The 10,765-nt window shown below is 47.4% G+C and overlaps 1 protein-coding gene across 1 annotated transcript; it reads right to left on the bottom strand.

The window, feature by feature from the left end:
• Window positions 1-1,799: 1,799 nt before the first annotated feature.
• LOC123142550 (ethylene-responsive transcription factor 5-like) lies at window positions 1,800-2,711 on the bottom strand. Its single transcript, XM_044561417.1, has one exon. It carries the CDS (start codon window positions 2,709-2,711, stop codon window positions 1,800-1,802), a length of 912 nt encoding a protein of 303 aa, XP_044417352.1.
• Between the last annotated feature and the right edge of the window lie 8,054 nt (window positions 2,712-10,765).

Below are 10,765 nucleotides of genomic sequence, written 5' to 3'. Positions count from 1 at the left end.
TCAATACGACCTAGATAGGCATTAGCAGGACAAGGTAAACACCATGTATGTATGTTGATTATAGGGTGTCATATTATGTATATGAGTATTTGTTTATGGGGATGGGGACCCTAATGGGCCCCGTTCCCCAGTGGGGCATGGGTATGGGAAAATTTCATCCCCAGTCATGTAAACGGGGATGGGGATGGGCTGATAGGGAATAGATGGGGATGGGGATGTTGTAGGTATCCCCATAGGGGATTGTCCCCATTGCCATCCCTACTTCCAGGTGAGTGTGGCATGCGGGGATGAGATGGATCCGAGGAAGAGAGCGTCGTAGCAGGTTTTTGCAGAGTATGTGCCATTTGTTGTCCATCGCCACCGAAGAATGTCGGGTTGCCTTTGTTGCACGGTTTGTGTCCGCCCTTTTTGGATAGTTCAGAAATGGCCATATTTTCACATGGATATGAGTAGTTCATGCTTTATTACTCTAACTAGCAAAAGAGCCCGTGCGTTGCAATGGAAGAAAAAAACATAATCTCCAAAGGCCATGACAATATTTTGCTGCATCACCGATAACCTTTTGGCGAACATTTTGTTCAATTTCATTAACATTTTTAATACATGAACTTAAAAAAATCATGAACATTTCTTGATTTACCAAACATTTGTTTTCAAAACTTTAACATTTTTTTGAATATTCTAGCATACTTTAAAAATTACGAACATTTTTTGAATCCACAAAAAATTTATGATTTATTTAAAAAATTATTAAAAAATGTCTTTTTTAATTTTTCGAACTTTTTTGAAGTAGCAAATTATTTAAAGGAGAAAAACTCGAAAACGGAAAATAAAAATGAAAAATTAAAAAACAGGCCGCCTGCACATGGGCCGGCTCAAATGGGTGTGCTACGTCTTCTCCCAGCGCGCAAAGCGCAGTATAAGAGATCCCTACTCCGGGGGCCAGCTCAGGTGGGGGATTCCCCTGTGCGAAACATTTTTTGTCACTTAACAGGTGGCATCGGTGGGTAATATTACAACTTTTGGGGGTAATTTATGTGATGTACCGCCAGAAGCACTAATAACTTTGGGGATACTTCAGACCACATAAGTATTCACACCATAAGACGGACGACAAATTCACGACAATGCATAAATCAAATGTAAAGGATCGATATCAGATCAGACAAATTCACAACTTTGGCAAAATATAGACGAAGGAAAAGAGTGTAAATCATATGATTCTCGCATCACCGATGCTTTACAGTTTTAGTATTCTATATTACATGAATAAGATGACATGCTAATGACATAAGTTTGTCTAAGATGCATGATGTGGATAATTATGTGACAAATTATGATGTGACAAACATGCATGACTTGGTGAGATGGAGGTTGCATGTTGTAACAACTGAAGGTGTAGTGGGTATGGTGCATGCATGATAAATAGTTCTAGTGGATGTTGACATGGCAAACTTGATGAGGTGGGAGGCTGCATGTTGAGAAGTAGGGGATGCGCTTTTAAGAATGGAGGATTAGTAATGTGATTGAACATAAACAGGGAAAGCACATGAATTACTAGAACTAGTGCTGCTAGTACAGGTGCATGTCCGACTAACCACATACACGCACAAATTTATTATGGAATAATGAATAAAATTTTGACTAGGAAAAAACGACTCAATCCGCCCGGAGTGCGATCTGAGCGCACGCCCACATATGGAAATGCCCAATGTTGTAGGATGGGCCCGTACGGGGCTAGTACCAGAACACGATCATGAACGACGATATGAGAGCGAGCAGCAAGCAAACGTCATGGATCATTCATTCGACCACTGCTCGGACAACGCCAGCAGCTCTTCCAAGTAGTCTGCTCCTAGGTCCTCCAGCTCCAGCACGCTCGATGACGCAGCAGCAGCGGCAGCAGGTTGCTTCTTCTTCATGTCACCGTCCTGGCCCTTGCCCTTGGGAGTGCGCTTCCGGATGCAGTGGCGCCTCTTGAGGGCCAGCACGGGCGAGTCGTCCTCCCCCGCGGCCGCGGCTTCGCCGAGCTTCAGCACGCGCAGCGACTCCCGGACTCGCTCCACCGGGAAATTGAGCATGGCCGCGGTTCCGCGGGAGGTGTAGGCCGCCTGGTCGTAGGCCAGCGCGGCGGCCTCCGGGGTGTCGAAGGTGCCCAGCCACACGCGCTCGCCGCTGCGCGTGGAGTCCCGGATCTCCGCGGCGTACTTGCCCCACGGCCGCCTCCGCACGCCGATCAGCTGCGGAGACTCGGCATTGGCCTTCTTTGCCTCGTGCTGCTCCGCCCAGGATGGTGCAGCAGGTGAGATGGACGTGGCCTCCATGAGCGCGCTGAACTGGTCCATGTCCATGTCCATGTCCATGTCCATAGCACTCCCGGCGCCATCGTACTGATAGCTGCTGCCGCCAAAATGGAGGTGCTGTGGCTGCTGCTGCTGCGCGTAAGGAGCAATGTCGTCGGCGGCGGCGTAGGACGGGGCCGCAGAGGAGGAGGAGGAGTTGCTGATGTCGTAGGCGGCGTAGCGGTGGTTGTCGTAGGAGGACTGGGGCTGGGCACAAGGGGACTGCTGGTATTGGTAGCCATAGGCGGAGGGCTCGGAAGTGGCATAGCTCATGCCGTAGTAGCATGGGTTGTCATCATTTGTATAGGACCCATTGTTGTTGTCGTAGTAGCCGTAGCCGTAGTCGTAGCCGTTGTGGTTAGGTTCCATCACTTGATACTCCTGGCTATAGGCTAGTCTTTCTTGCTTAATCAGGCAGGTATGCACTTAAGCTCGGTTGGGGACGACTATATTTAGCTAGTTAAGCAACTAACGTAACGAAGCCTTATATAGAGCGACTTGCCGCAAATAACAACAGCTACTGAGTTTGACTTGAGCATAAGAAAATGTGGTCAAGTTAGGGGAGGCAGGCCACCTCCATCACCGTCTACACGATTGTGCGGATCTTAGAGGGAGATTGACACAATCCGTATGCGCATTCTTGTATCCTGGCTCTGATTCTTGCACGCTCTTCCAGATTCTCTCCATTTCTCTCTAGCTTCTCCTTTCCCATACCATGCATGCATCACCCCGGACCCGGAGCAGTAAGCCAGTAAGCACTAGACGGAAAAATGTATAACAAAAGACGCTGATCGAAGCTCACATGCCGACTGCGGCTGCTGCATCTGGGACAGATGTGCAGGTTATATATATGTTCCCCAACATTGGCCAGACAAAGCAACAATGATCGCAGGAGATCAGCGACGCTTCGCGGAAAGCAGTTGAGGGCCGGAGATAGCTTGCAAGCACATGAAGCGGCTGTGGCTGCTAAAGTGCAGATCGATCGCCAAGATACTATGTGTGATTTAAAACTGCAGATTACAGTGTATGCGGCACGTACGTTTAAGGAGTATACATCTGTGGAGTATCCAGCCTACTCGATCTTCTATGGAAAGTCCAAACCACGCCGCCGCCTCCTCACGTGCCCCGGTGCCGACGTCGACGTCGATCCTCACCCCCGCGCGCCGTCGCCGAAGTTCCACGGCCCGCGGGTTATCTCTCCTGGCCATTAAGAAGGCCGCTTCTCAGCTATTTTTCCTTTTCTTTTGCGGGGTAACTTCTATGAACACGTGTTATCTCTCCTGGCCATCTAGAAGGTCTGTAAATTTGGAATGTGAATCATGTACACGTGTTTTTTTTAGAAATTGAGGAGGATCCCCGGCCTCTGCATCTGGACGATGCATGCAGCCACTTTATTAATTATTCATACAAAACCTTACAAAATCATACAACAGTAAGACTAAAGCCACCGTCTGGCAACAAAATTATCGCTACTTCTATCCAATTGATGAAGGGATGCTGATAGTCTGGGTCTAATACTAAACAGACCTCGCAGCCAAACCTAACTTCTAAGACCTGAAGTCCCAACCAGGACGCCTGCCGGGTATGGGCACCCACCAGTCCGGCGTGCTCCGCAACTAGGACGCATGCCGGGTATGAGGCCGCCGCAACCACCTGCCATCAATCCATCTTCAGAGATGTACTGCTGCATGAACGTTGCCCGGTCTAGCTGCCGCCGACGCCACCACGACGCCAGACAGCGTCGACCTCCTGCGCGAGTCCATCATCGCACATCAGACGCCTAATCTCCAGAGTGCCATGCCATCGAGATCCGACACCATCAATGTGTGTGATGAAGCACCGCTCCTCCTCTTGTCACCTCCAACCATCACTTGATCCAAAACGATGCCCCCATAAGGGAAAGCGCAACTAAGAACGCCATCATCGTCCGATCCGGAAGACCCAGATCTAGGGTTTCCTCCGGAGCATCCCGAGCCTGATGACGCCAACTGCAACAACGATGCCTCAACAAGGAAACGGCATCAAAGACGCCGCCATCGTCCGCCATGACCGTAGTCGCCGCGATTTTCATCGGCAGTTGCGCCACCGGGCGTACGGCGCCGGCCTCGCTGGTTCCTTCGACCGTAGCAAACTCCAAAATGATGACCTGAAGAGGGGCTACGCGCAAGAGCACCTCCATCGCTCGATCCCATGGAGATCTAGGGTTTCCCCCGGAGTTGCCCGGGTTGTCAAGGACCAGACAAAGATGCCGACGTGTCGCACTCGCCATCGCGCCGACCGTGACCCGGAGACCAAGCTCATGCTTAAGCCCAGATCCGGTCGTGCCGTCGCCGATCTGGTCACGCCGCCGTCGTCCCTGGCGACCGTGGCGCCCCAGATCTTGAAGCCGCTTGCCATGGGGAATGGGATCGCCGGAGCGCCGCCAGCCCCCGTCGTGACGTCGGGCTGCACGCCACGCTCCGGCCCGGGGTGCCGGCCCGCGCCAGTTCCTCACGAGCGGGAGGGCACCTAGTCCCCGCCGCCGCCGGCGACGACAAGGCTTTGCCTGGCCGCACCCTCGGGCGGCGGCGAGGGAGGAGGAGGACGAGAGGGGGAGTCGGGGCGACGGGATCTGGGGGCCTCCCAGCCGCCGCACGGGGGCGACTCGGGAGGGACGGGAGGAGGACCAAGAAGAAGCTGCTGATGGATGGATCTGGAGACTAACCAATCATGTACACGTGTACATATCTGCTTTTTTTAACAGTACAGACGCAAAAGCGCTCTTGTATATGTGCATACACTCACTCCTATGAACGCACACACTATCCCTATGAGCACCTCCGAGAGATTGAGCCGGCATATCATCGAACTCACCATAGGCGCCTCATTTATTTCAGGATAAATGCGATCTTGAACCCTGATGGGCTGGGGATACCACTGTCCACATAATCATCCAACCAGAGGTGGTTCGCGTGTACATATCTGCTTGTAATATATTTTATAAGTCAACCAAGTAGTACCCCCCCCCCCCCCAATGGTACTGTACATATAAATTCCAGTTGACCCTAGTGACAGATCAAGAATGAGATTTCCTACCCCGAAAAAAAAAACAATGAGATTTCCTATTGATTTGACAATTTTATCTAGTTAAGTCAAACATATAATTGTTGAACAAACAAATAAGTCAAATATCTTAACGAACATGACCGCCCAATGACAACGATGATAGCGACGACTTGTTTAACTGGTTAACTATTAAAGATCGAGTTAAGCAATAGTGTAGAGTATTTTTCAATCGGATCTCGTGACGAAGAACAACTTAACATGTCTCAGTATATACATTTCACCAAACAAATTTCAGCTCAGCATGTTAAAATCTTTCTATGGCAATTAGCTCGGAATAGAATACAGTGGTGACCAAGTTAGGAAACCACATGGCCTGGGCGATGGAAAGTGCCCTTGTTGTCGGATGGATGAGGATAGTAACCACATACTCTTCCGATGTACTGTGGCTCGGTTCATCTGGAGTGTGATCCGCGAGACGACCGGATGTGATGATTGGAATCCCGCGAGTTTCAACGATCTTTTTCAGCTCATATCCAACACGTCGGGCAAAGACGCTAGAATTGCGTGGATTGGGATGGGTGCCATGTCTTTTGCATTATGGAACGCTCACAACAAAGCTCTGATCGAGGGAGTTGTATTCAAACACCCGGCTGATCTAATTTATAAAATTGTGATCCTATTGCAGCTACGGAGAGCTCTAGGAGACAATGGGACCGTGTTTGGCTTGACAGCCTCATCAACAACCTTCGTGACAAATGCAATCAGCTTCAGGCGGCATCAAGGGTCGATAATACGAGCTAGGGCGGCTATGGTCCTTGGTGCTGCTACCATCATGCAACGGCAATCATCCTGGAGGCGGCTACAAACTTTCGTCATGTTACGCGCTGCGATGCGAGATGGGTCATTGTTGGCCTTGTAAAACGTTACTTCCGCTTGCGCTTACCTTCATGTGGCGCCTTTACATTCCTATTATGCTTGCTCTAAACCTTAACTTAAGGGCCTTATTCTAAGGTCGGGCAATACCTAGTTTTTAAAAGAAGATACCAAACAAATATCAGTATATGGCTTCAGCTAAAAAACAGATATACTTGTGTATACTCGACATGTCAAAAATCAGTATGCCTTCAGCTAAAAGAATATCAGTATATGGCTTAGGGGAAAGTAGCCATACCCAAGGTGAGAATGGCTACTAAACATGAGTGTCAAGTTATAGTGGACGGCCTCCTTGGAGCCCCATTTTTGAAAATTTTGAAAACCATATTTAGAAGTTTTTTTATAAAATCAATTATAATTAAACTGATTCAAATATGTCATTTCCCTCCTTAATTATTGCAACCCATTTGTTGCATGATGCACAATCATATTACATGTTTGAAATATGAGGATAACTCTGGATCCCTCATCGATCGATGTATGCACACATACATGTATAGTATGTAATTAGACACAATTGAAATGTTAAACATTAAACTGAACAAATTGGTTTAAAAAGAGAAAGACAAACCAGAGACCAACTATGGAGGACATGCCTCGTGACAACAACTGCATAATCCTACAACAAACCCGGCATTGATCGGGTGACATGTGACCTAACAAAGGGCACAAGATTCCAACGCAACACCTTCAAGAAGGGATCGGCAATTGCACGCGAATATTGGCTAACCCTCTAGAGGGAAAACTTAGGGTTGTCACCCCCTGAAGTAGAACTTTGAGCCAACACCTTCCATAAGGAAACCACGTGCGGAGGTTGGCACTGCTTGATCCAGTCGGAAGGACAATTCGCAGACTTTTAACTAGAGGGAATGCACCTCGATGTCAACCACCAATGCTGTCATCCACCTCTCTAACAGCCTGCTCCCACAGAACTAGTCAGCCAAAGGAGAATTGCTAAATGTGAAGAAGGCATCGCGCCGCTTCCGGTCTATGACATACAACCTTCTCATCAATGGTTGTCGTATGCGCGAGATGCGAGCGCCCCGAACCTGTTGGGAGCTGCAACCACAGGGGGGGGCGGATCCACGAATCAGGCACATACAAATTGGAGACGGCACATCGAACAGGGAGGGGAAGAAGGGGCAAGCTCCGAGAATCATAGGGAACCGCCGGTGATGAGGAAGGAGGGAGGAGGGGGAAGAGCGGGAAACAGCCATCAGCACGGGTGAGTTTTCCTACACCTTTAAGGACTCATTGTGTTTTGTAACCTTCATGATGCGTTAATAAAAGAAATGTCTGTACAGCCACCGAGTGGAACAAACAATATTCATGCCAAAAGATTCGAAGCTCGGTGGCTGAGGGAAAAGAGATTTGATGAAACAGTGATGAATGCATGGAGCGAGGCAGGGACAGATCCCACTGTCACGAACATACATGAAAAACTCAATAAGATGCATGCTAGCTTCCATGACTGGGATCAGAGGGTCCTAAAGAAGCCAAAAAGCGCCTTCGCAAAGCACAAAGGGAGCTTGAGAAGGCTATGGCAGGCCCTATGAACGATGAAAATGATGTACAAAGGAAAGAGTTAGCTGAGTTAATCGAATACTTGCTAGAGCTAGAAGAAATACAGGAAATGCAAAGATCCAGAGCAACCTGGCTAACAAGTGGTGATCACAACACTGATTTTTTCCAGGCATATGCTTCAGCTAGAAGGAAAAGGAATTTTGTAAAAAGACTGAAAGATGTTGGAGGCAATTGTCTTGAAGGTATGCCAGAACTGAACTCGCATGTATTGAACTACTTTACACATCTATTCACGTCAGAAGTGCAGCACACAGACCCAGAGATTTCACACAAAGTACAGCACAAAGTCACTGATCAGATGAACAATTTTTTGATGGCACCTTATACTGCTGATGATGTTAAAAAAGCTGTGTTCAGTATTGGGGATATTAAGGCTCCCGGTCCAGATGGTCTCCATGCAATATTCTTTAAAAAGTTTTGGCATATTTTGGGAGATGAAATAACAGAGGAGGTTCTTCTTGCAATCAATTCCAGAATAATTCCGGCGGATTGGAATGAGACTACAATTGTCATGATCTCCAAAACTGATTCTCCCGAGCTGGTAACACAATTCCGCCCTATAAGTCTTTGTAATGTTTTATACAAGATAATCTCTAAGATGCTAGCTTTCCGTCTGAAAAACATTTTGCCTGAGATTATTTCTCCCACCCAAAGTGCCTTCGTCCCTGGGAGGATGATCACAGATAACATCCTGATAGCGTATGAATGTGTGCATAAAATAAAGAATAAAAGGGTCGGCCAAACAGGATTATGTGCGGTAAAGTTGGACATGCATAAAGCTTATGACAGGGTGGAATGGTCGTTTGTGCATGACATGATGGTGGCTCTGGGTTTTCATAGTCAATGGATTGAACTCATGATGGCTTGTGTTAGCTCTGTCTCCTACAGAGTAAGATTCAATTCCCAAGAAACAGATAATTTTACCCCTACTAGGGGTATATGACAAGGGGATCCTCTCTCCCCATACCTATTCCTTCTCTGCGCGGAAGGCCTATCCAGTCTATTGCAGTATGAAGAAGAAGCTGGTGGCATAAAAGGAGTTAGAGTGTGCAGAAATGCACCGTCGGTATCACACCTCTTATTTGCTGACGATTCTCTAATTCTTATGAAAGCAGATGTTTTAAATGCAGCTTCCTTACAGCATGTTCTGGAAACTACTGCCAGAGTTCGGGCCAGTTGGTAAGTTTGTCAAAGTCAAGTGTTTTCTTCAGTCCTAACACTTCTATGGTGGTAAGGGCTGAAATATGCCAGGAATTACATATTGATACTGAAGCATTGTCTGATAAATATCTTGGGCTACCAGCAATGGTGGGGCGGATAGAAGTGACTGCTTCAAACATTTTGTTGAAAGAATTAAAGAAAGACTGAAAGGATGGATGGAGAAGGTATTATCTATTGGTGGCAAAGAGATTCTCATAAAAGCGGTAGCGCAGGCTATCCCAGTCTTTGCCATGTCTGTTTTCAGTATACCCAAAGGTGTTTGTAAGGATATCACAGACTTAATTTCCCAGTATTGGTGGGGTGATGATGAGGAATATAAGAAAATGCATTGGTTTTCTTGGTGGAAATTATGCTACCCTAAGGGTGAAGGGGGCATGGGGTTTAGAGATTTATACTCCTTCAACTTGGCAATGCTATCAAAACAGTGCTGGAGGTTGATCACATGTCCTGAATCTTTGTGTGCTAGAGTGCTCAAAGCAAAATATTTTCCAAATGGGAGTCTACTCCAAGCTAGCTTAAAAAATGGAGCATCGTTTACTTGGCAAAGTATCATAAAAGGATTAGAGACCTTCAAGCTGGGATACATATGGAGAATTGGGACAGGAGAGCATGTGAACATTTGGAGGGACCCGTGGATCCCAGCTAGCCCGGACAGGAAGGTGATATCATTGAGAGGCCACTCTATTCTTTCCACTGTTCAAGAGCTCATCGACCCCAACACCGGTTCATGGGATGAAGACTTGTTTCGGTCGATCCTAAATCCGGTAGATGTTAACAGGATCTTACAAATCCCGTTAAACTACAATTCCTTTGATGACTTTATAGCATGGCACCCTGATCGGAAAGGGAATTTTTCTGTCCGCACAGCGTACCGTATTCAGTGGATTCGAACTTTTGGGGCTCAAGCAACTGCACTGACACATCCAAACAGATCGAACACACCGGCAGTGTGGAGTGTACTCTGGAAACTTTGCATCCCACGTAAAATCCAAATTTTTTGCTGGAGAGCGCTGCACGGGATATTGCCGCTTAAATCCATCCTTACTAACAGACATGTAGGTACAAATGGTGCATGCCCAATCTGTCACCACGGTGCGGAGGATATTAAGCATTTGTTATTTGATTGTATACACGCAAGGGAACTCTGGAGCAGATTAGGCATCTCGGAAACAATTGCCGAAGCCCGGGCGGTGAATCGTTCGGGTTCTATCATACTGGAACATTTACTCCTCGGTGGACCTAGCCTGGCTCCTCTGAAACCTAATTTGGATGTTAAGCAAGTCATAGTGGTGGGAAGCTGGTATCTATGGTGGATCCGTCGGCAATTCACTCACGATGGATCGCCTCCTCCTACTTTTAAATGGCCGATGTCCGTATTGGCGATAGCAAATAATTACCATCATGGCTAATGAGAAGATGGTGAATACTACTGTAGAAAAATGGAGGATACCAGAACCCAGGTTTATCAAACTAAATGTTGATGCTGCCTTTTATGTTGATGAAGGTTTAGGTGCTAGAGCAGCTATGATTAGGGATGAGAAGGGAACATTCCTAACGGCGGAGTGCAAATTTATACCCCATGCAGCTAATGTAGTTACCACCGAGGCCCTTGCGATGAGAGATGGATTGGCTTTTGCAAA

The sequence above is a fragment of the Triticum aestivum genome, chromosome 6D (genome assembly GCF_018294505.1).
Source record: "Triticum aestivum cultivar Chinese Spring chromosome 6D, IWGSC CS RefSeq v2.1, whole genome shotgun sequence".
Lineage (NCBI taxonomy): Eukaryota > Viridiplantae > Streptophyta > Magnoliopsida > Poales > Poaceae > Triticum > Triticum aestivum.
Note: the sequence above shows the minus strand (reverse complement) of the source record. Positions and strands in the feature narration are given on the sequence as shown.

Bases quoted from the DNA above. Each gene is read 5' to 3' on its own strand.
- LOC123142550 (XM_044561417.1), bottom strand. From the start codon at position 2,711: ATGGAACCTAACCACAACGGCTACGACTACGGCTACGGCTACTACGAC.